Source organism: Osmerus mordax, chromosome 19 (genome assembly GCF_038355195.1).
Source record: "Osmerus mordax isolate fOsmMor3 chromosome 19, fOsmMor3.pri, whole genome shotgun sequence".
Lineage (NCBI taxonomy): Eukaryota > Metazoa > Chordata > Actinopteri > Osmeriformes > Osmeridae > Osmerus > Osmerus mordax.
The window spans coordinates 6,502,344-6,521,691 of record NC_090068.1 but is presented as its reverse complement, the minus strand read 5'-3'; the positions used below and the strand labels follow the sequence as shown (position 1 = coordinate 6,521,691).

The 19,348-nt window shown below is 43.7% G+C and overlaps 3 protein-coding genes and 1 long non-coding RNA gene across 5 annotated transcripts in view; 2 read left to right on the top strand and 2 right to left on the bottom strand.

Annotated features, from left to right (window-relative positions):
• fam222ba (family with sequence similarity 222 member Ba) overlaps positions 1-4,937 on the bottom strand; it is a 28,622-nt gene extending 23,685 nt beyond the window's left edge. Inside the window, exon 1 of one of the 2 annotated variants that reach the window (XM_067257461.1) lies at positions 4,860-4,937. The gene's annotated coding sequence lies outside the window, so the exon portion shown is untranslated. Of the gene's footprint in view, positions 1-3,491; positions 3,602-4,859 lie in introns of those variants that run through there. The other variant, XM_067257463.1, reaches the window with a different exon arrangement.
• Positions 4,938-7,698: 2,761 nt separating this feature from the next.
• Positions 7,699-12,542, top strand: eral1 (Era-like 12S mitochondrial rRNA chaperone 1). The gene is made up of 11 exons (XM_067257632.1): positions 7,699-7,931; positions 8,271-8,432; positions 8,600-8,727; positions 8,834-8,911; positions 8,995-9,041; positions 9,382-9,443; positions 9,561-9,673; positions 9,775-10,080; positions 10,194-10,343; positions 10,491-10,571; positions 11,353-12,542. The coding sequence occupies exons 1-11, from the start codon at positions 7,826-7,828 to the stop codon at positions 11,473-11,475; spliced, it is 1,356 nt and encodes a 451-aa protein (XP_067113733.1). The 5' UTR covers positions 7,699-7,825; the 3' UTR covers positions 11,476-12,542.
• A 13-nt stretch (positions 12,543-12,555) lies between these two features.
• On the bottom strand, positions 12,556-13,490 carry LOC136963482 (uncharacterized). Its single transcript, XR_010878989.1, has 2 exons — positions 13,361-13,490; positions 12,556-13,023 (listed from the first exon to the last, which is right to left on the bottom strand). It is a non-coding gene; the product is annotated as an uncharacterized lncRNA (long non-coding RNA).
• Positions 13,491-15,151: 1,661 nt separating this feature from the next.
• tbx16l (T-box transcription factor 16, like) lies at positions 15,152-19,187 on the top strand. Its single transcript, XM_067256590.1, has 9 exons — positions 15,152-15,372; positions 15,533-15,695; positions 15,960-16,062; positions 16,250-16,414; positions 16,662-16,808; positions 17,062-17,132; positions 17,334-17,401; positions 17,613-17,826; positions 17,946-19,187. The coding sequence occupies exons 1-9, from the start codon at positions 15,288-15,290 to the stop codon at positions 18,592-18,594; spliced, it is 1,665 nt and encodes a 554-aa protein (XP_067112691.1). The 5' UTR covers positions 15,152-15,287; the 3' UTR covers positions 18,595-19,187.
• Positions 19,188-19,348: the final 161 nt, after the last annotated feature.

Here is a 19,348-nt window from a genome sequence, read left to right as displayed (position 1 = left end):
GACGCGTCGAGGTACGCGTCACATCAAGACGGGCGCGTCAGTCTCAAACGGAAGGGCCTCACCTTTTAACGAGTTAAAAAGGGAGCAGGAAATAGCCCGGAACATTCTACCTCTCCTGACGCTTACTCTCTTCTCAGCCCCTTGATCTGACGTGGAATGCAGCGCTGCCAGCTCGCTCTCCTTCTGTCCCCCATCACATGATCTCCAAAGCTTTCATGTACCTGTCATCCTCCCTGACCCGGAAGTACAGATCAGGCTCAGAGCCACTTTGATGGCACCGTTGCCAGATTCTGTACTTCTGGCACAGATGTAGGAAAAAACCATGTCACCCCAAAAAAACAAAAATACAAGCGCAGAGCTGCTAATGACATGTTGCAGGATTACAGCGAATGATATGCGACTCGCCTGGCAACCGCTCATTACGAGGCCCTGGTGAGGGGAGGGAGGGTCATAGGCCGGTCAGTGATCAGATTCATGGCAGCCTTATCTGGTGTCATAAACAGATAAGAGTATCCGCCTGCCTCACTCGTCCACGGTTCCTGTGAGGCAGAGGTGCATAAACAAGCCCCATGTCCCCAATGCCTCTGCATGCTGCAACCCACATCAGACACACACCGGCAGCCATCTTGTCCTGGGCCTCTCTGCTGTTACTGTTGTTGTTGTTGTTGAACAAATAGGTAGGAGGCCTTGAAGTGGGTGTAGATCCAGCCATGATTGCTCTCAAACTGAAGACAAAACAACTTTATAAAAGCCCTGTGGTGGCGCTGGGGGTGGTTGTATCATTTGAACACTTCCCAGCGGGATGCCAACAGTTCTGTGCGGAATGGGACAGATTATCCAGCTGGATAGGGGGGCGGCAGTTTACCGGATTTGACCTCCTGAGTAACATGTAATCTCATGCAAAAATGTGACTTTCATTCGTTTTTGGTTTTGTTTTTACCCACAAACCAAGTGAGATAATTCAAATCAGGCGCTTCCCTTGTTGCCCAGTTGGACAACTTGACACCAACCATGTGAACTCAACCAAACACTGTGTATGTAGCCTTACGCCACACAACCATGGCCCTTACCAGTCACCCCTCCAGTCCGAGAGAGCCTTCCAGTAACCAGACCAGCACCTGATCTGGGTGGGTTGAAAAATAATAATAATAAAAAAAACATAACACATTCTAGCCCCAACCCCTGTTGCTAAGCCCTTCAATGTGACTCGCGACACAGTCCAGTCACAAACGACACCAGACACCTGCACCCTGGAAAAACAAGACTTTCCACGACTGGGGGAGTCGCTCTGCGGTCTGACAGCCAGTCTCTTAAGAGTCTGGACACTCAAGTGTGGGGGCTGGCTGTGTGGGAGAGTGGTTTGACAGCTGCACTTGTGGCTGGAGGTCTGAAAGGTGAAGCAAGATGGACAGACTGTAACCTCGTGGATCTAGAAAGCTTGTTACCTCCTGCTGTAAAAACGCAGAGGCAGGGGGGGGGGGGGGGGGGGGGGCTCGTTTAGCAAATGGACGATATTCCAAACATGCTAGTCATGTCAAACCAGCAGGGTGACGTGCAGAAAGTCACAAAACCCAAATGCAGGAGATGAAACTTCAACAAGGATATGAGAGGATTTCTGAACTGCTCTAGGTAGTTTAATCGTTTCCCATTTACAATTCAAGCGATGGCTCTAAAACGCCACATCAAATGACTGACTTAGATTAAAAAACAAAACTGAGAGCCAGCAAAGTGGCTCATTTGTGCAGAGAAAATTATCGCATCATAAAATAAAATGCGGGTTTGCCAGACTACTTCAGAGTAAACACACTGGATCATAATTGCTACTAATCAATGTATTTTAATGAGCTTCCAGTGAATCAATTCCCAACAACAGCTGAAACATCAGAAAAAGCGACTCAAGTTCTCTCTGTTCCTTCTCTGTACCTTGTGATCTGTTATTCATAGCTTCGCTCAGGAGTCTCCAAGAAATAAGGTACTGCTTTGATGCAGCCTAATGCCTTTTTATTGCTGCTGTCTTCAGAATGTATTGAATCTCAATACTCTGACCTCACAGACCATGTATTTTAACAAACTCTGTGTCTACCATGTCAGCACTCATGTTACCTCCGCAGAGGCAATCATCTTCATTCTCAAGCCACATACACAGCAATATACAATCAAGTCCCGGGATATCCGACATTGGGCTGGCAATCTAAATGTGACAATCTGTCAAATTAGGCCGAACATTTTCCAAAAGCACTTTAAAATATGTGTAGGCGTTATGCTTTGTTGGGGTATACTATTTTTGGTATGGCCATATTCACAATATTATATGGTTGGGCCTAATGATTTCATGACACTGTCCACAACGTGCCTTTTGGGTGAAAACGATTCTGCCCACAAAGGCACGAACCCTTTAATATCTTGCTGTGCCTAAAGTGGTTTGCCAAAACATTAATGACAAACATACTGTCCAATCTATTTGCCCTCAGCAGGTCATACTTTCCAGTGGCAGGTCAATTAAACATGAGCATTAGAGAATAACAGTTCTTAGCCTGCATGGCTTGCAACAGAGGGCTAATTAGCACATGCATTTAGGTTGCCATGCACAGTGGTGCTTTGCACACTTGAGAACAGTGCCTTCTCAGTGAGAGCATAATCCGCCCTCTCCATAATGAATGCATTGTCACACTGCTTTTAGAAGGACCAAATAGGACACAAAAACGTATTCATCATGTAGGTTAGGCTAATGGAAACTGATGATAATATCAGCTTCTTGTGATGTTACAAAGACAATACTAACCCCTTCTGTTCAGACTGAGCTAGGGTATTTTTGATTGCTTATATTTTAATTGCCATTTATATGTGGGAGTAGTCCACTATGCATTAAAAAGCGAGAACTGCCTGGCATTCATTCATAATCACTAATCAGGTAATGGCTCTTATTGTGATGGGAAACGTAGCACCAAGACACCAAAATGATCCTTAAGACTATTCGATAATTGCACTGAGTCAAGCAGCCTGCGTTTCTCGGGAAACAAGGGTCTGAAATTTAATTATCCACCCTTTGGAAAATGTAGGGCACGAAAGCAACTGCGCAACGATGTAAAACTGCACTCTCGGGCGAAGTAATGTCAAGCTCTCTTTTTTAACTGAGTAAGCATTTAGCTAGATATCAGACAGCAGAACGATTAGATATCCAGTTGTAAATTAAATAACTGTTCTCCGGGTTGGCAAAAGAAATAATAAACACTCCCAAGACTTAACCGGGACCTAATATAGTTGTACAGTACATAGAGAGGCAAGTTACCGTAAATGTTCAGTTATCATATGGGATTAATATTTGCATTGATTCGCTCCGAAAAATCGCATCACTACCTCTGTTAAAGCAATACCAAAAAATTAAGTCGGGTTGAACAAGACATGACGATACATCCGCACAATAAACATTGACAAGAGTAACGTACACAGGAAAATAATAATACTGTTATCATAAGTAGGCTAACACTGACCATTTGATTAGAACAACCGCAGGCTCGGATAGATTTTCCGTAAAAACGTAGAAATCACAAATCCCATTTGCTAGAGGCACATGTTAAAGATTTCCAGGATTGCAGCAGGAAGAAACCCAAATGCCTAGCTGACCCAGACCTGAGGTGGCACAGACATCTCCCTCTGTGTCTGAGCTACAGTACCAACTCTACCTATATCCATGAAAATGAACGCTTTTTTTCTTCAGACCAACCCGGAAGTCAAATTTTGGTTGTTCTCTATTGGATCTAGGTCGAATCAGGAAGACTGCCAGAAAGCATGTTTTCCCAATCGAATAGGTCTATTAGCTCTCAAGTAAAAAATAAATAAAAAACTGTAACCAATGATTCCGTGCTCGAAGTCTCATGGCTGGATGGGCATGACGTCGACTTTGTTTTACCAATCTAGTGCGTTCTTCTTGTAAAGGGCAACATTCGAGATACTGGACTTACTTAATATACAATTTAAAATCTTACACGTTTCAATCAAATACAAAACAGGGTTTAGATACAAGATAGCTATTCTTGGAAATGAGTACAAACTATCAGAAATCTGACAAGAATCTATAAAGACAAAGTTTAAACTTGGAGATGAAGATCCATGGGTATGGTAAACGACCAGATGATTCGGTCCCAATCACACCTTTCTTTAGCACATGGGCAACTAGTTAGTGGTCTAAGCAGAACAACCACGTGGCACAGCTTCAGAACAACAAATTCCAATTGGATAACGCACTAGTGTCAGACTGTCAAAATGTGGACGTATGTCAGTCATGTCATTCTCTACCGAAGTTACAATACCACAGGATATGCATTAGATTCAGTTAAGACTATGCACAGAACTCTGAATTGATATCTTGTTGGGGTTGTTTATGCACTCCAACCTTAGTCTCCCCAGCCTAATTGATGGCATTAGATACATCAATTTATATTCATGTATATGCACTGAGAAGCTGAAATGTTACACCACTGGGCAGCCAGCAACGGCTCACTGTACACGCAACAGCATCCTTGCAATATACCATGATTGTCACTTACTGATAACCTATTTGCTTACTGACAGTCTATACCAAACCACATCCTTGACATCAACTTGCTCATTCGAGCAAGAATGTTTTCTTTACAGGTTGCAATCCAGTCAAACATAGCAAGTTCGGTATCTGGATAGTAGCTGACTAGCTAATAACAGATCTGACTGATGAGATATACAGATTGAGAGGCAGCTACAGCTAGCTAGCTAACGTATATGATGCCTCCTTTGTTGCCGTCTCTGCCTGTGCCAACATTTATTACAGATAAAAGGTTTCCAACAAAAGGTATTGCAATCTCGGAGGAGTTAGAAATACTTACTCTCCATTTACCTCTGTCAAAGGCATTCTTTAGAACATCGTCATGGTTTGGCTTAAATGCAAAGACAGATTTCTTTTTGCTGTTGTTGCCCTGCGTTGCCGAATCACTGCTGCTGTCTGCGGCAGCAACTTCCGGCGCATGCGCACAGACTGGGTGCGTTCCAGATGCCTTCATTGATTCCTTTTGTCCAATCAAAGAGACAAGTTCTCATTTCTTTTGTCACAGTCCTGTGATGTATTTCGTTAGGTAATATTAAAGAACCGCACAATCAGTTTTCCTCCTATTTTACTGGCTTTCCCTCTCAATCCTGTCAAATCCCAGCCTTGCAGGGGTGCGAACCTGGAATGTATCCACTCAAAATCCGGGATTTAGGATACTGGTAAATTGATACTGTTTTTTTTTTTTTATGTATCTCTCAGATACTGATTATAAAATTCGTTTAATGTTATACCTAAACAAATTATATGATTATTAGAAATATAGGATGGGGAAAAGACAAAATGCTGAATGTGAAATGATTGTCAGTGCTGTTGCCTATGGCCAGGTTTATGATACATATGGGGGAAAAGGAGTGATTTTATAAAGCAGAAAAAGAAAAAAAAGATCCACATTTGTGAGGACAAGTGACAGGTAAATAGAACTGATTTCACGGGGTTTATTCAATGACTAATATATTCAAAGCTGAAGTTGCAATCCAGACTAGACCATTACAGTGACTGTAGCCAAATCAAGCCGGCAAGCATCATTTCGCCCACCTCCCACTGAGGAGAGAGAGCTCTGTCTGAAAGCCCAATCACACACAGCATCTGTGACTTCAGCAAGGGGGCGAGGGGGAAGGTACTGTACCAGCAGCCGGCTCCAACAGGCAATAATATAAAGTTAATGATGCAAAATTGTGTCTTTCTCCTTTACCCAAGAAGATGTCAATACAGGATGTTTAAGAACGGTGCTTCTAATTACACTTTTTAAATTCGCCACTGATGATTGATGATTTTAAAGGGAAGCATTATCGATCCACTTCAGAGACAAGTCATATTGATTGATTGCAAAGCCTGAAGCACAAACTTTTTCTCATTTCCCATTGAGAGATGTTATGATAAGAGCATCAATGTGACCTAAACTGTGAGCTAAATATATATATTTTTTCTTTAGGAGAATGTTGATGAAAGTTTATTTATTATTTTTTATATTTTTTATTTTTACTTTTATACAGACAGCCATATGTAATGGATTGGAAGATATTTCCTCTAATACCTCAAATTAAAATGTAAAGAAAAGAACATGGAAGATTACATAACAAAGATTGTGTAAGATTCATGAAAAAAAAATGATTGTAAAAGAATCAGAGTAGAAATGAAAGATGTTACATTCCAGTTTTTCAAATACCACTTGCCGAGTGCACTTCAAAAGGCAATATGGGCTACTGTTGATGATTAAATGGTCTGCAGGCACAGCCATTTTGTCCTTTTTTGTGAGAGCCCTTTTGAAGGCCAAAGTTAATGCAGTCATCGAAAGAACTCTGATGCACTCCCACGTGAAATGGCAATGTGAGGAAAGCCCTGAGGGAGCAAAGGCCTTGAATGAATTTGAGAGTTTGTGTGCGTGTACATGACTTTGTGTGCATGTGTGTACATGACTTTGTGTGCATGTGTGTACATGACATTGTGTGCATGTGTGTACAGGAGTTTGTGTGCATGTGTGTACAGGAGTTTGTGTGCATGTACATGAGTTTGTGTGCATGTACATGAGTTTGTGTGCATGTGTGTACAGGGGTTTGTGTGCATGTGTGTACAGGAGTTTGTGTGCGTGTGTGTACAGGAGTTTGTGTGCGTGTACATGAGTTTGTGTGCATGTACATGAGTTTGTGTGCGTGTGTGTACAGGAGTTTGTGTGCGTGTACATGAGTTTGTGTGTGTACAGGAGTTTGTGTGCGTGCGTGTGCGAGAGCTGCTGCGTGTCTGTGAGTGTGTGTGTGTGTGCGTGTAGAGAAAGAGAGCGTTCAAACATTACTGATCCTCAAATATCCTTTAGTTTCTGGTTCAACTGGAACTCTACAGTCAGTGTGTGCTAAAAGCTCTGTTTTTTGTTGCTAGTCCTTTTCGACAGTGCTTTCAGAGTTCGATGACGACAGATTGTGAGTTACCTGATATCCTTCATCATCCTCCCCAGTGGAGGTGTTTGTTCCACTCTGAGTAAGTCCTGGAGGACTAACAAACAGCCGGCATGTTTGATGGACTGCAGGGAAACATCTGCTCTCTCTAGCTTTACTTGAGAAGGAAAATAACCTAAATAAACATCGTAAATCTATCAGTTACTTACAAACACACAGCTTCCCTCTGAAAAAGATCGTGTTGAATGACACTTGTCGACTTCATCCTTGTCATGACGGATATGATTGTTATTTGAGCAGCAATGTTATTGTTGTCACAAAATAGCATAATGCATGTCAAACACAGATGCCCTGAACATTTCAACTGCTATGTGTACCACAGAAGCAGAAGATCATGGAGAATGAAGGGGAATATGTATAAATGTGTCTGGTTCAGAAGTTTATTTCTGCCCGGTGAGAAAGTGAAATTCTAGGCCCCATGTTTTGCATGGCCCAACACCAGTAGATATTTGAATCCCATTATTCTGAATTGTGAATTCTAACATTGTTTAACCATACATATCTATGACAATGAACAGTGCTGCTACATACTATAGGCAAAGAGCACATTATAGTGATCATACCACTGCTCAGTAATAACGCCGCTACATCAATAGAGGGCAGTAGAGCCACAGATTCGACCAAAAGAGCTTTGCGGACACTCTTGCAAAGACAACCTTCCTTGATTAAACCAACATGTCTGCGCCCTTTGGACAATGTGAAAATAAATAAACGTGAAGTAACCTTGCGATTCGCATCGTCTGAAATTGTGCAATGAGTTGGCAGCTTGAGTCGCATATAGCTATATCAAAGTGAAATGGCTTTACGTGTGTGCCACTCTATTATTAGAAACTCGCTCCGTTTATCAAGACGGTGTAACGTGTCTGCGCCACTCGAAAATGCGTCACCTTTTCTCCGAATAGGTTAGTTGGCTATTTAGTATCATCTAGCTATCTAGAAATTCATACAACAATCTGAAAGTTACATATGTAGTAGATTTCTATCCTCTCGTTTAACCATATTGCTATCTATTTCACCGTTACCGACAGTTTACTAAACCATCAGCCTGAACTGTCGTACTACATTTATTTTACAATACTCCAAGTTAAATATATAGCTATATATATTTGGGGGAGCTTGCCACCTGACTGTTAGCTTAATAGTTTTAAACGAAATCATCCATGTGTCATGTATCCGTCACTTAAGTTACCTGCTGCAGCACCGTTTGGCAGATACATCTGGATATTTATGTCTCGTTTCAGGCTGCGCTGCTCGCCGTTCGTGGAATGATGGAATCGGTCTTCGCTTCACCCCAGTTTGTTTTATTACATCGGATGCTTTTTTGAACAGACTGGTTAAAGGCAAAGCTACAGAGGCAGATGGCATCCTTGATCCCTATGCTGCCTCAGTCCCCCCCGACAGCGGTATTCAACACAAACACTGTCCGCTTTTGAAAACAACAGGGCAGGCAGAACATTGTCACTGAATCCCCATTTAACAGTTATGCTCTCATCATCTGAGAATGAACACCGCTACACAACTAGATACTCGTTTCGTTTTACTTTTCTGACCACGCCACCTCTTGTTTCAGGTGAACAAATATCATTGCTGGTAAAAGTTCCAGATCAACCTTCAAACCCAAAGGTGTTAAAAGTAGCTGTAATTGGGGCCCCTAATGCAGGGAAGTCCACATTGTCCAACCAACTTCTTGGTAGAAAGGTAATCAACCCATCACACCATCCATATCACTGAAAAATCATAAACTGTTTGGAGTGACTGATGGCTTTTCCACAACACCAAATCCCTCAAACTGGATTCTTTATAGGTATTTGCTGTGTCTAAGAAAGTTCACACAACACGATCTCGTACCCTCGGTGTCATCACAGATGACGACACGCAAATTGTAAGTTTTATTCCCTTCATAGAGGCCACCTGAACATTTGGACTTGATGTGATTCATGACCCCCTCTCTCTCTGTTCCTCTAGATTCTACTTGACACGCCCGGACTCACAACTCCAGTAAAAGTCAAAAGGTGATTTGTTAGAATGTTTACATTTCAAGTATTTGGTGAACGGTTGGTCTGCAAGACCTGGTTTACTATTTAACCCTTGTGTTATCGTCGGGTCATTGTGACCCACCGTCGTATTGCGACAAATTTACAGCATACAAAAACAAAGTGAAGCATTTTCTTTTAACCGTTGGGTTGTCTCAGACCCCCCACATTGTAAAGGTTAAAAGAAAATTATTTTTATTTGTTTTTGTATTGGGTAAAATTGGGCAAAAACAACGATGGTTCGTTATGAACCTTTGGGTCATGTGACCCGAAGGCAGCACAAGGGTTAAGGTCATACAGGACTGTGTTTCTGCCACAGGCATCAGCTGGAGAAATCTATGCTTGTGGATCCCTGGAATACAGTCAAAGAAGCTGACATCGGTGAGACACGATTTGCCAGGACTCAGACTCTTTTAGGGAGTTGAATGAGGGCTAAATCGTACTGATCTTTTTGTGTGTGTGTGTGTGTGTGTGTGTGTGAAATCGTTGTCGATGCAGTGTTGGTGATGGTGGACGTGTCAGACAAGTGGGCCTGCGGCAAGCTGGACTATGAGATCCTAAAGTGCCTGACACAAAACCCAGACATCCCAACAGTGTTGGTACTCAACAAGGTATTGACCTCTGAACCCTATCGTATTCGTGCAACCCTCACCTTTCGACGCGTGGACCATTCTTCTCGTTAAATAAACGCCCTGCTCTGTTGACACGCCAGGTGGACCTGCTCAGGAATAAAAGCAAGTTGTTGGAGTACACGGCAGAGCTAACGTGCGGGGTGGTCAACGGGCGTAAGATCCGGGTCAAAACCCGGAACGGGCCTCCCAGGGCTGACAAGGGCCGGGTGAGGGGTCCGGAGGCTGGGGAAGAGGAACCAGAGGTGGGCCCCACAGATGACTGTGAGCACCAGTCTGGACTGAGCAGAGAGCAGCAGAGGTTCCTCAGGACCCAGCGGGGATGGTCTCACTTCAAGGATGTGTTCATGCTCTCTGCTGTGGATGGGGAGGAAGTGGAGCCTCTGAAGGTAATATAATAGATGTTTTTCAAGTAGCGAACCAGAACTGATCCGTTGGTTTGCCTGAGCACCTGATTGGTTGATAGATTGACAGCCTGCCTGTTTGTTCATTGGTTTTACAGAGGTACCTACTTGTGGAGGCGAAACCGGGCTCATGGCTGTACCACAGTGAGGTGCTCACTGACCAAACTCCAGAGGAGGTCTGCACTAACATTGTTAGGGAGAAACTTCTAGAGTATCTGCCTAAAGAAGTGCCCTACACAATGACACAGGTAATTCATAATGGCACATACTGCACCAGTACTGCATCCAACAGCTATCCAACTAAATAATCAGCTCATTGTCAGATATATTAGGGTTGCTTAATAGAACACAAACATGATAAAATATTGTTTTAAAACCTCTCTTTACAATTTCAGTCGGTTGACTTATGGCAAGACAGAGACAATGGCGAGCTGGATATAGCAGTGAAACTTTACGTGGCGAAAGAAACGCACATGGTAAGTGTCCTGTATTTCTCTGGGCTGTTTGTAACGTGATGAACACACAGCGTATCTGGATTGTTTCACCGAACGCAATGGGAGTTGGAGCTTAGTCACTAACCCCCATCTGAGTGCAACATCAGTGGAAGGAGATACAGATAAGGAGAGAGCATCCGACTGGTACTGGAACTTTCTGGAGGGTTCTCTCCTCAGTGGGCGTGGCATTCACACAGCCCTGTCAATGTGTCGATAGATAGTTTTTTCCGAGGCGCCATAGTCCGACTCCCCTCCCCCGTCGCTTCTCCGTGAGGGGCTCTGACCTGACATACCTAGTCCCACCCACATTTGAGAGGATGCCCTCTGATGAACTCTCTTTATGTCTCGTCTCCCTCAAGAACCTATAGTTGCTATTTTGTGCCACTTTGTCACTAAATATTTGAGCAGACTCCTTTTTAATGCATCCATTTTTTATGTAGCAGACGCAGACCGTGGAGGTTAGCATCCATCTGCTATAGTTCACTGACAACAAACATGGTTATTAGAGCACTGAGTCATCCTGACCTGTACAACACAGGCCTCTCGCAAGTTCTCCAAGTCTGCTAAGAAAACAACGAAAGTGGAAAGTGGAAGTACCGTATTCATTTGGTCGATGGGATGGAATGAAATGAAACTTCTAGAATGCCACTGAAAACCAGTTGGGTTCAATCTTTGATGGCATTCGTCAGGGCGTAGTCTAATGAACGGCGCACTCTACATGTTTAAAGAATGCCTTTTCTCTCTCTCTCTTTTCCTTTCATAGAAAATGGTGATTGGCCAGGCTGGCCAGATGGTGGCCCGGATCGCCAGGGAGGCCGGGGAGGACCTGTGCCACGTGTTCAGGAGAGAGGTCAAGCTCAGGCTCTCTGTGAAGGTGAAGAGCTGAAGAGGTCAGACAGTCACGTAACGGTCGAGACCCTGCTAGGAAGATGGAAACGGACATCCGTCCCCTTCTGGGTCTCTCTGGCTGTTACCGTGGATGGACACGAGGCTGCACTGTGCTGCAGAGCTTAGCCGAGCTCATGACTCAGCTGAAATGACTCCTGTGGAAGCGTTTTTTGGGCCACTGTAGTCTCTTTCTCTCTAAAATGGCTCCCAGTTGCTCCAACGATTTCTGTGAAGACTGATCAGATGCCGTCATAAGCAGTGCTATTACCTTTTTCGTTGTTGTCGCTGCTCTGTTTAATAGAAGTTTCTACCAAATAGAATTTGGGACACATTGTTACAAGTGCTTCAGAGTGTGTGTGCTGAGGAGTAGATTGAGGGTCATGGAACTGTTTTTATCTGTGGTCTCCAGAACCTTGCTCTTGGCAGTATCCCTTTTGCTAACCTGGGCTGCTGATAATTCAACAGAGACGATCCCAGTCATGTGTTGTCAAATGCCCCTGCGGTGTTAGCCAGACCCTGCTTTTCTCCACATCCTCATTCCCTCCCAAGTTCCTGTCAGCTTCCCTTAAACCATCTCTTTCCCCGTAACCCTCTTCTTCACTCTCTATTCACTGCTTATCTCCTTTTTCTCCCTCTCTCTCCCTCTCTAAGCCCCTGCAGACTGAACTGTCTCTTTATTGAAAGGCAATACAGTGTTCTAACCTGCCTGTAAAAAATGGGTCAGATAATGGTGATTAGATTCATTTCGGCCGGCTGTGAGTTTGTTTTGCGCTCACTCTATTCAGGGCCAATAACAAGCCAGCACCCCATGACCTAAAGTGAGGGTAGAGAGTGCTGGGCTACAACTAGCATTATCTAACGCTCTAGAACAATCTCTAGCTGCTCTCCATTGATTAAACAGGCAGTTGTACTGTAAAGATCTCATATCAGACAACCCAACTGCAGTCTTGAAAGCTGTAGCAACAACAAATGTAACCATTATAAGAAGTCAATAAAGAGTGTTATTTGTGTGGAGGGGGGAAAAGCACAATGCTTTTTGTACACACAAAATGCTGGAACAAAACAGCTTGGAAATGGATTCGTTTTTTGATATGAAACTTTATTTCACAGTATCTTACCACATCACACGACACATGAACACTTGGGTTTAAACACAGCTTAACAAAGCAGCGTCACAAACAGTAGCTCAGTCATAGTTGCCCGGGGATAAAGGAAGTGAAAACATCTCTTAATTACGACTGCGTTTATCCCATTGGCCATTTCCTCGTTGTGGTTCCCGATGACTGTGAGTGGAGGCAATATAACCCTTACCATTACTCAAATTCAGTAATGGTAACGGTTTGATTGCCCCCCTCTGGCTCCAGACTGTCAGAGTGCTTTCTGTGTCTGTGAAACTGCTGATAGTGACTGCAGATGGAATGAAAACCCTGGATAGTACATCATCTATACTGTAGTGTCTCTATAACGAACTTACAGTATATGATGATATCCTGTCCAGGGCTCAAGACCAGTGTGTTTCATATATCACCGACTTGAGTTCACACTCCTGTTGGACAAAGGCAGGAAAAGATAGGTGTCAAGTTGCCAAAGCGTGAAGTACTGGAGCAAAATGGACAGTAATGGATTTTAATCCATTCGAGCCAGCAGAGTTGATCCTCGAAGCGGTCAAGCACGCCTAGCGGAACATGATAGTCACAGCAAATTGCGTATCAAATACGCCCTGACAACTAGAAGTGCAGTTTCTAATGTCTCCAACGTGAGGGTCTTCTTTCGACCTATAAGTGCAGTCCTGGCTAGAACTCCTAACAGCCCCTAATTAAAGCAGTCAAATGAGTGAGGGTGGACAGCCTTGCAGGTTTAGAGTGACTGGGCTAAGTACTCACCTCAACGTCTGAGATGTGTGTCCCCCCTTGAAGGAAGTGTTAATTAACGGCTTGATGATGCTTTTCTCATACCGTGCTGTCTTTATGGCTGTCGTGTCTCCATGCTGTTCACAGGCTCCTGACAGCTCACTGAGGTGCCTGCTCACCCCAGCACTTAAAGGCCAACATCTCATTTGCATATGGTGATGACATCAGGGCTGGACTCTGCTTATCATGCTTGAACCCCTTCAAGCTTCAACCAGTTAAAGAGTTGACCGCCCCCCCCTCCCCTTATTAGATCTCAAACTGTTATGAAACCGCAGGTATTTCACAAGGTCCAACTGCACACAGAATAATATTTTTTTTTCGAAACTTTGCTCTGTTACATTTTCACACAGATATGCAAAGCCTTCCGTTCTTGTTTGGCACTGTGGTCAGCTGTTTCGTTCATTTCATGTATCTTTCATCATCTCAATGTGCTCTCAATCTGGCCACCTTTCATGAAGAGATATGCCTTTTGTTAGAACATGAACTCTCAGGAGTGTACAGGCTAGTGGCAAGTTGCAAGTGGATATTGTAGCTTCCTGTTGTTGGTAAATTCTTAATGACTTTTTTGATCAAATAAGCACCAATGAATATGTGCAGACAAGTTCCAGAAACCAGGCAACCTTTCCAGTCAACTGTGAACATTTAATGTATCGAACGTGTCCATACTTGATAATTCATGACTTAACCTCCGCCAAAAAGGGGGATATGAGTCGGGTGATATGGGGCAGCAGCTTTACAGAGTTACCATGGTAACAGGCTCCCCAGTTTGGGTGGGGGTGGGAGTGCTGGAGCAGAGTGGCCAGATAAAGAGGGAGACAGGGCTATCTGGGCGGTCCCACAGGGCGGCTTGGTGTCCCTCCAAAGCTTTATCAGTAGTGGAAATAAATGTAGATTTCTGTGAAATTTCGATTGTGTTCGAAGAAAACCGAATTTGTTTGGCTGGCCAGACAGAATAGAGATATGTCTGGAAATGATGTGCAGTCATTGAACATTGTATTTCTAGCATCCCATATACAGTACATATATTGGCCATAAATAAATGGATCAAATATATCTTAAGCTACATTTCTAAGCATCCAGTGATTTACATTCTGTCATATTTAATATGTATTATTTTATTGTAATTACAGTTACTAGTCGTACTATACTGGTCACCACTGAACCTAGGAAAGTCAAATGAATCAGTCAAAGAATACATGTTTCGTATACTCTGCTTCTGTCTCTTGGGGTAGTGGGTAGAACGTTCTATCATTGTTTACTGTGATAAATTGTAGTATGCCTCACCATCATTCCTGATGTGTAATGTGAAGCATGAATGCATCGTATGCACGACTTGATCTTGTGTCATCCAGGTGTCATCAGTAAAGAAACCAAGAGGTGTTTAGACACGCCAGAACAGCATGTTTGACACAGCTAAGTCATCCACACCTCTTTTATCCAGGCCAGAGACAACATGGTGTTCACCGCAGGGGAGACGTGTCATTCTCCACACATCTCTCCAATGACACTGTCTAGGCAGCCCAGTCAATAAAAGAGCGGGAGCAGCTTCCTGTTCTAATAGCAGGACATCTGGGACAAACTGCCTGACAAGGGGCGAGAGCCTGGGACTGGGGTTGGGGGGGGGGCGGGAGGTAGGCTGAGGCAGGGGATCCCCAGCAATTCCACTGCAGCCCCAACCACCCCCACCCCCGTTTCTCCCTTCCTCTCACACAAGATGTAGATCTGCTCTAACCTGTGAAGAGGGCTCGGAAGATCAAAGTGAGACTCTGATTGAAGTCCCTGCCAGTCCCACTCCTCTCCCATTTGGGGGGACAGCAGTATCTCAAGTGCAGACATCAGTATGCCTAGTTAGACTTTGGAGTAAATCAGGAAAGGATAGCAGGATTGAGGATTCAATGCCATGTTTTTGCATCAGGAGAGGCCACTGTGTGAATACCAGTATTCACTCAACTCTCAGCCCAAGAACTATGCTTATTGCCCCCCAGGTACAGTAGGTTGTTGCCTCACATGCTTATTAAGGATAAATGTTTTGTGAGAAGGCAGTGACTACTGCCTACCGATGTGAGATTGAAATCATGGTTGAGTTGAGTTGATTTTAACAGTTGGTGTCTGAATGAAAAGTTTTTCTAAAATGTACACCGTCAGATTGGAAGGATGCTGCTTACCACGGACAGTCATGGGATGCCGGTATTGCCGGAGGTGACACCGAAATATCGTCGCTTCAAGTCCGGGTGTCTCTGCAGGGTCGTGAACTTTGGGAAAAATTCGGAGACTTGGATACAGAGATGCTCATTACAAAAACAGGAAGGTATGAAATTGTGCTCACAACGCATGCGTTTATTTTATATACTAGCCTACCTCAAAAACGAGTAGCCTACGTTTTTGCGTCTCGGTCCTGAGGTAGGCTACTTTATATTTATCGTATGTGCTTCACATTTTGGTGGGGAATTACTACATAGCTAAAACAAAAATATTTTCGTGTAAAGTTGTAGGCCTACATGACTGCGTGAAGCCTGTAACTTCTGTACACAGTTGGAATACATTTTGAACTTCCTACTTCATTGTATTGCAGGCGGATGTTTCCGAGCTGCAAAGTCACTGTGACGGGGTTGAACCCTCGGGCAAAGTATGTACTGATGATGGACATGATCCCTTTTGATGATAACAAATACAAGGTACCTCGCCCTGCCCTGCCCATGTTTATCCCCACGAATTACAGGCAGAACTGTTTTCTTTACAGCTTTTATCTCATGTTCATATTATCATTCTCACTCATACACACCAATAAAGCAAACAATGTTGTTCACGAGATCATGCCATTATTTAATCACAACAACCTCTCTTTTTCCATGTCATGTCCAGTGGTCCAAGGATCACTGGGAGGTTAGTGGTGTGACAGACCCTCATCTAGCCAACCACTTCTTCATCCACCCGGACTCACCCGCTCTGGGGGAGAGATGGATGCAGTACCCAGTCTCCTTCCACAAGCTCAAGCTTACCAACAACACACTTAACTCAAATGGCCTGGTAAGACAATGTGTGGCAGAATGGCCCAGCCTGTGAAATCCTCCCCACACTGTGATAGTCCCAGTCTGTTTGTTTGGGATCCTACCTACGTCCAAGTTGCCACAAAGACAGCTGCCAGTTTAAACCTCACATGTAGCAGAGAACATGCCACTGTCATAACATATATACACATACCCATTAATTGTACTAAGGCAGATAGATACACAGGTTCAATGTCAATAATACAAATATGATTTTGTGTCTGCAGGTGATTCTCCACTCCATGCATAAGTACTTGCCCCGCTTGCATATAATCCAATCCCCTGACCCCTGCAGCCCTTTCTCAGGAGGCTATCTGTGTTTTACCTTTCCAGAGGCAGCCTTCATAGCAGTCACTGCCTACCAGAACGCTGAGGTAAAGAAACATGCATGGTTTTGAAAAGGATTATGTGATAGAATGAATAGAATATTAACTCAGGTACTGAGAACATGGTCAGTACATGTTGATAATGATGAACTATAACAAGAAGTAGAAATACAGGATGTGTCGATGAGCTTCGATGAAAAGCTTAGTTTGTGCTGCCCTCTTGAGGCAAAATATGGACACTGCATGAACTGCAATCTTCTTGTGCACACTGTTCAATGAATCATTATTTATTTCTCCTCAGGTAACAAAGCTCAAAATAGACAACAATCCTTTTGCTAAAGGCTTTCGTGACAGTGGACTGAATAGAAAAAGGTACGTTCTTAAAGTGAGATTACAAATAAAGCGAACTGTTTGTTCTCTGAATCTGTGATCCATGTGTGCCATTCTGACATTCACTGAGAAAAAATATGTTATTGTGGAAATTACAGAAAGGCCACATGTGGACTTTTTTTCCCATATGTTATTTTATCCATATGCTTTTAAGAAACCATACATACAAATTTGTCTTCACAGGTTCAGAGAGAAGGAGAAAACAAGCCCTGACAAGCATGTGGATGAACAAGTGATCATACCTTCAAATGGTAAATAAAAAATAAATAAATAAAACATATACATTTTATGCTACAGCTACACGTATGTGAAACATAAAAACCTTCCTTCAAGGCCAACTTGGTATCTGAAAATATTTAATTGTGTATTTCAGTAAATATTTTATTCAGGTTTCAGTATTCCTCATCCTTCCTTAAGACAAGGGATATTTTCTCTTCAACTTTGACAATTTGCCTCTGTCAGTATTCAGACCTGTAGATGCAGCCAATGAAAACGACAGCACAGTATCCAGCTCAGTGGACTCCCATGGAACGGACTACAGGCTGGACAACACACCTCGACCGACAGCCCCGAACCCATTCATCTCAGCCTTCATGAACCGGGGCCCTGCAGCCCTGCCCTCTGAGGAGTGGGCAAACAGCCCTCAAAGTACACCAAGCACCCGAGATTACAGCAGGTGGGCATTTATCACTTCCTTATACTACCTAAATGATAATACTACAAACACCATACAATAATAATAGAATTCAACTGAATTTTATGATGACTATGACACAGTATTGTTTATCCTTTCAGCCCTGTGCATACTGAAGCAGTGTGTCCTCGCTTGCGAAACGTCGCCTCTCCTCTCTTCACACACACACTGGGCCAGACACACTCAGGATTGGTCGGTTTCAGGCGGCCTGCACCATACAGCAGTCGAGCGATAGGACCACCTCAGCACCAAGGCCTTGGTGCACCCCCCCCTCGACACCACCCCCCTCCAGGCCCGCAGACGGAGCATCAGCACCAGGCTGACTTTGACTACCCCCTCCCCCTGCCCCCTAAGGTCAGCAGGATCCACCTCTCGGAGAGCGCCTTGCGTTCCCTGGATATGAGCCCGTCCTGCGACCCAGGAAGCCCCAGGCCCCTCGCCAACATCCTCAACAGGATCCACAGCCGGGGGGCTTCCGTCTCTGGGAGTCCTGGGAAGCTGCACCAGGCCCAGTACGAGAGGCCAAGCCTGGGGCTGGAGAGACAGCTACGGCCCCCCTACCCACCACAGCTGGAGCACACAGGAGACTACCTGCCCATCCACGGCACGATGCTTTACCAGAACAGCCTGATGGGTCCTGTAGGCCCTCTCGGGGATTACCATGGGAACCCCAGAGGCCCCCCCTCACTGGAGTACTCTTATAAAACACCTTTGCTTGACTACTTCTTAGAGGACCAGAGTGGAAAGTAAATGCTTCCAAAAACAAGCTTATAGATAATGTTGAATAAACTAGACAATACATTCCTCCTTACAATGTTAGCAGATGCTCTGATGTGTGAAGAATAGGTTTTCAAAATTGTAAAATTTTAGGTCAAAAGTAATGTTATTACAAGAGTGTGTATATATTTCTTTTTTGTTATCAAGAATTAAATGGATTTTCCCATTTCCCAAGGCCCATATGATTACCATGAATAATGTAATTTGGACCGGTATTGCAGTTGAATTACAGTGTTCATCATTCCATATGACAAAAGTCATGTCTGAGTGTGTTCAACATGGAGTTCCTGTGACCTTGAACTATAGCTTGTTATGGAAGCACCCACGTAATGACATGAAGTCAATTGTGTTCTGGGTGACTAGCCCATGTCTCCTTCAATTGCAGAACATTATGGGGACACGTGAGATTGGTTTGCCAAATTTGTAACTATAATGTACGTACACATTTTTACAAAACAGTTTTTATAACAGCAGTTCAATTCTAAATGTGTTACCAATTGGTGCCCTATTTGCAGAATACTGAGTCATGCATAACAAATAACTATAAAAAAAGCACTATAGAGGTAGTGCCGTTGGTAGTGCCAGTATATTACAGACATTAGGTATCACGGCATATCATAAAATGATCGTACCTTATGGGACTCTTTTATTGCCAGAGGCAAAGTGACATAATATAAACCAGCCTAACATAAATATATTAACCATCCTAAAAAAACTGCCTAACCCT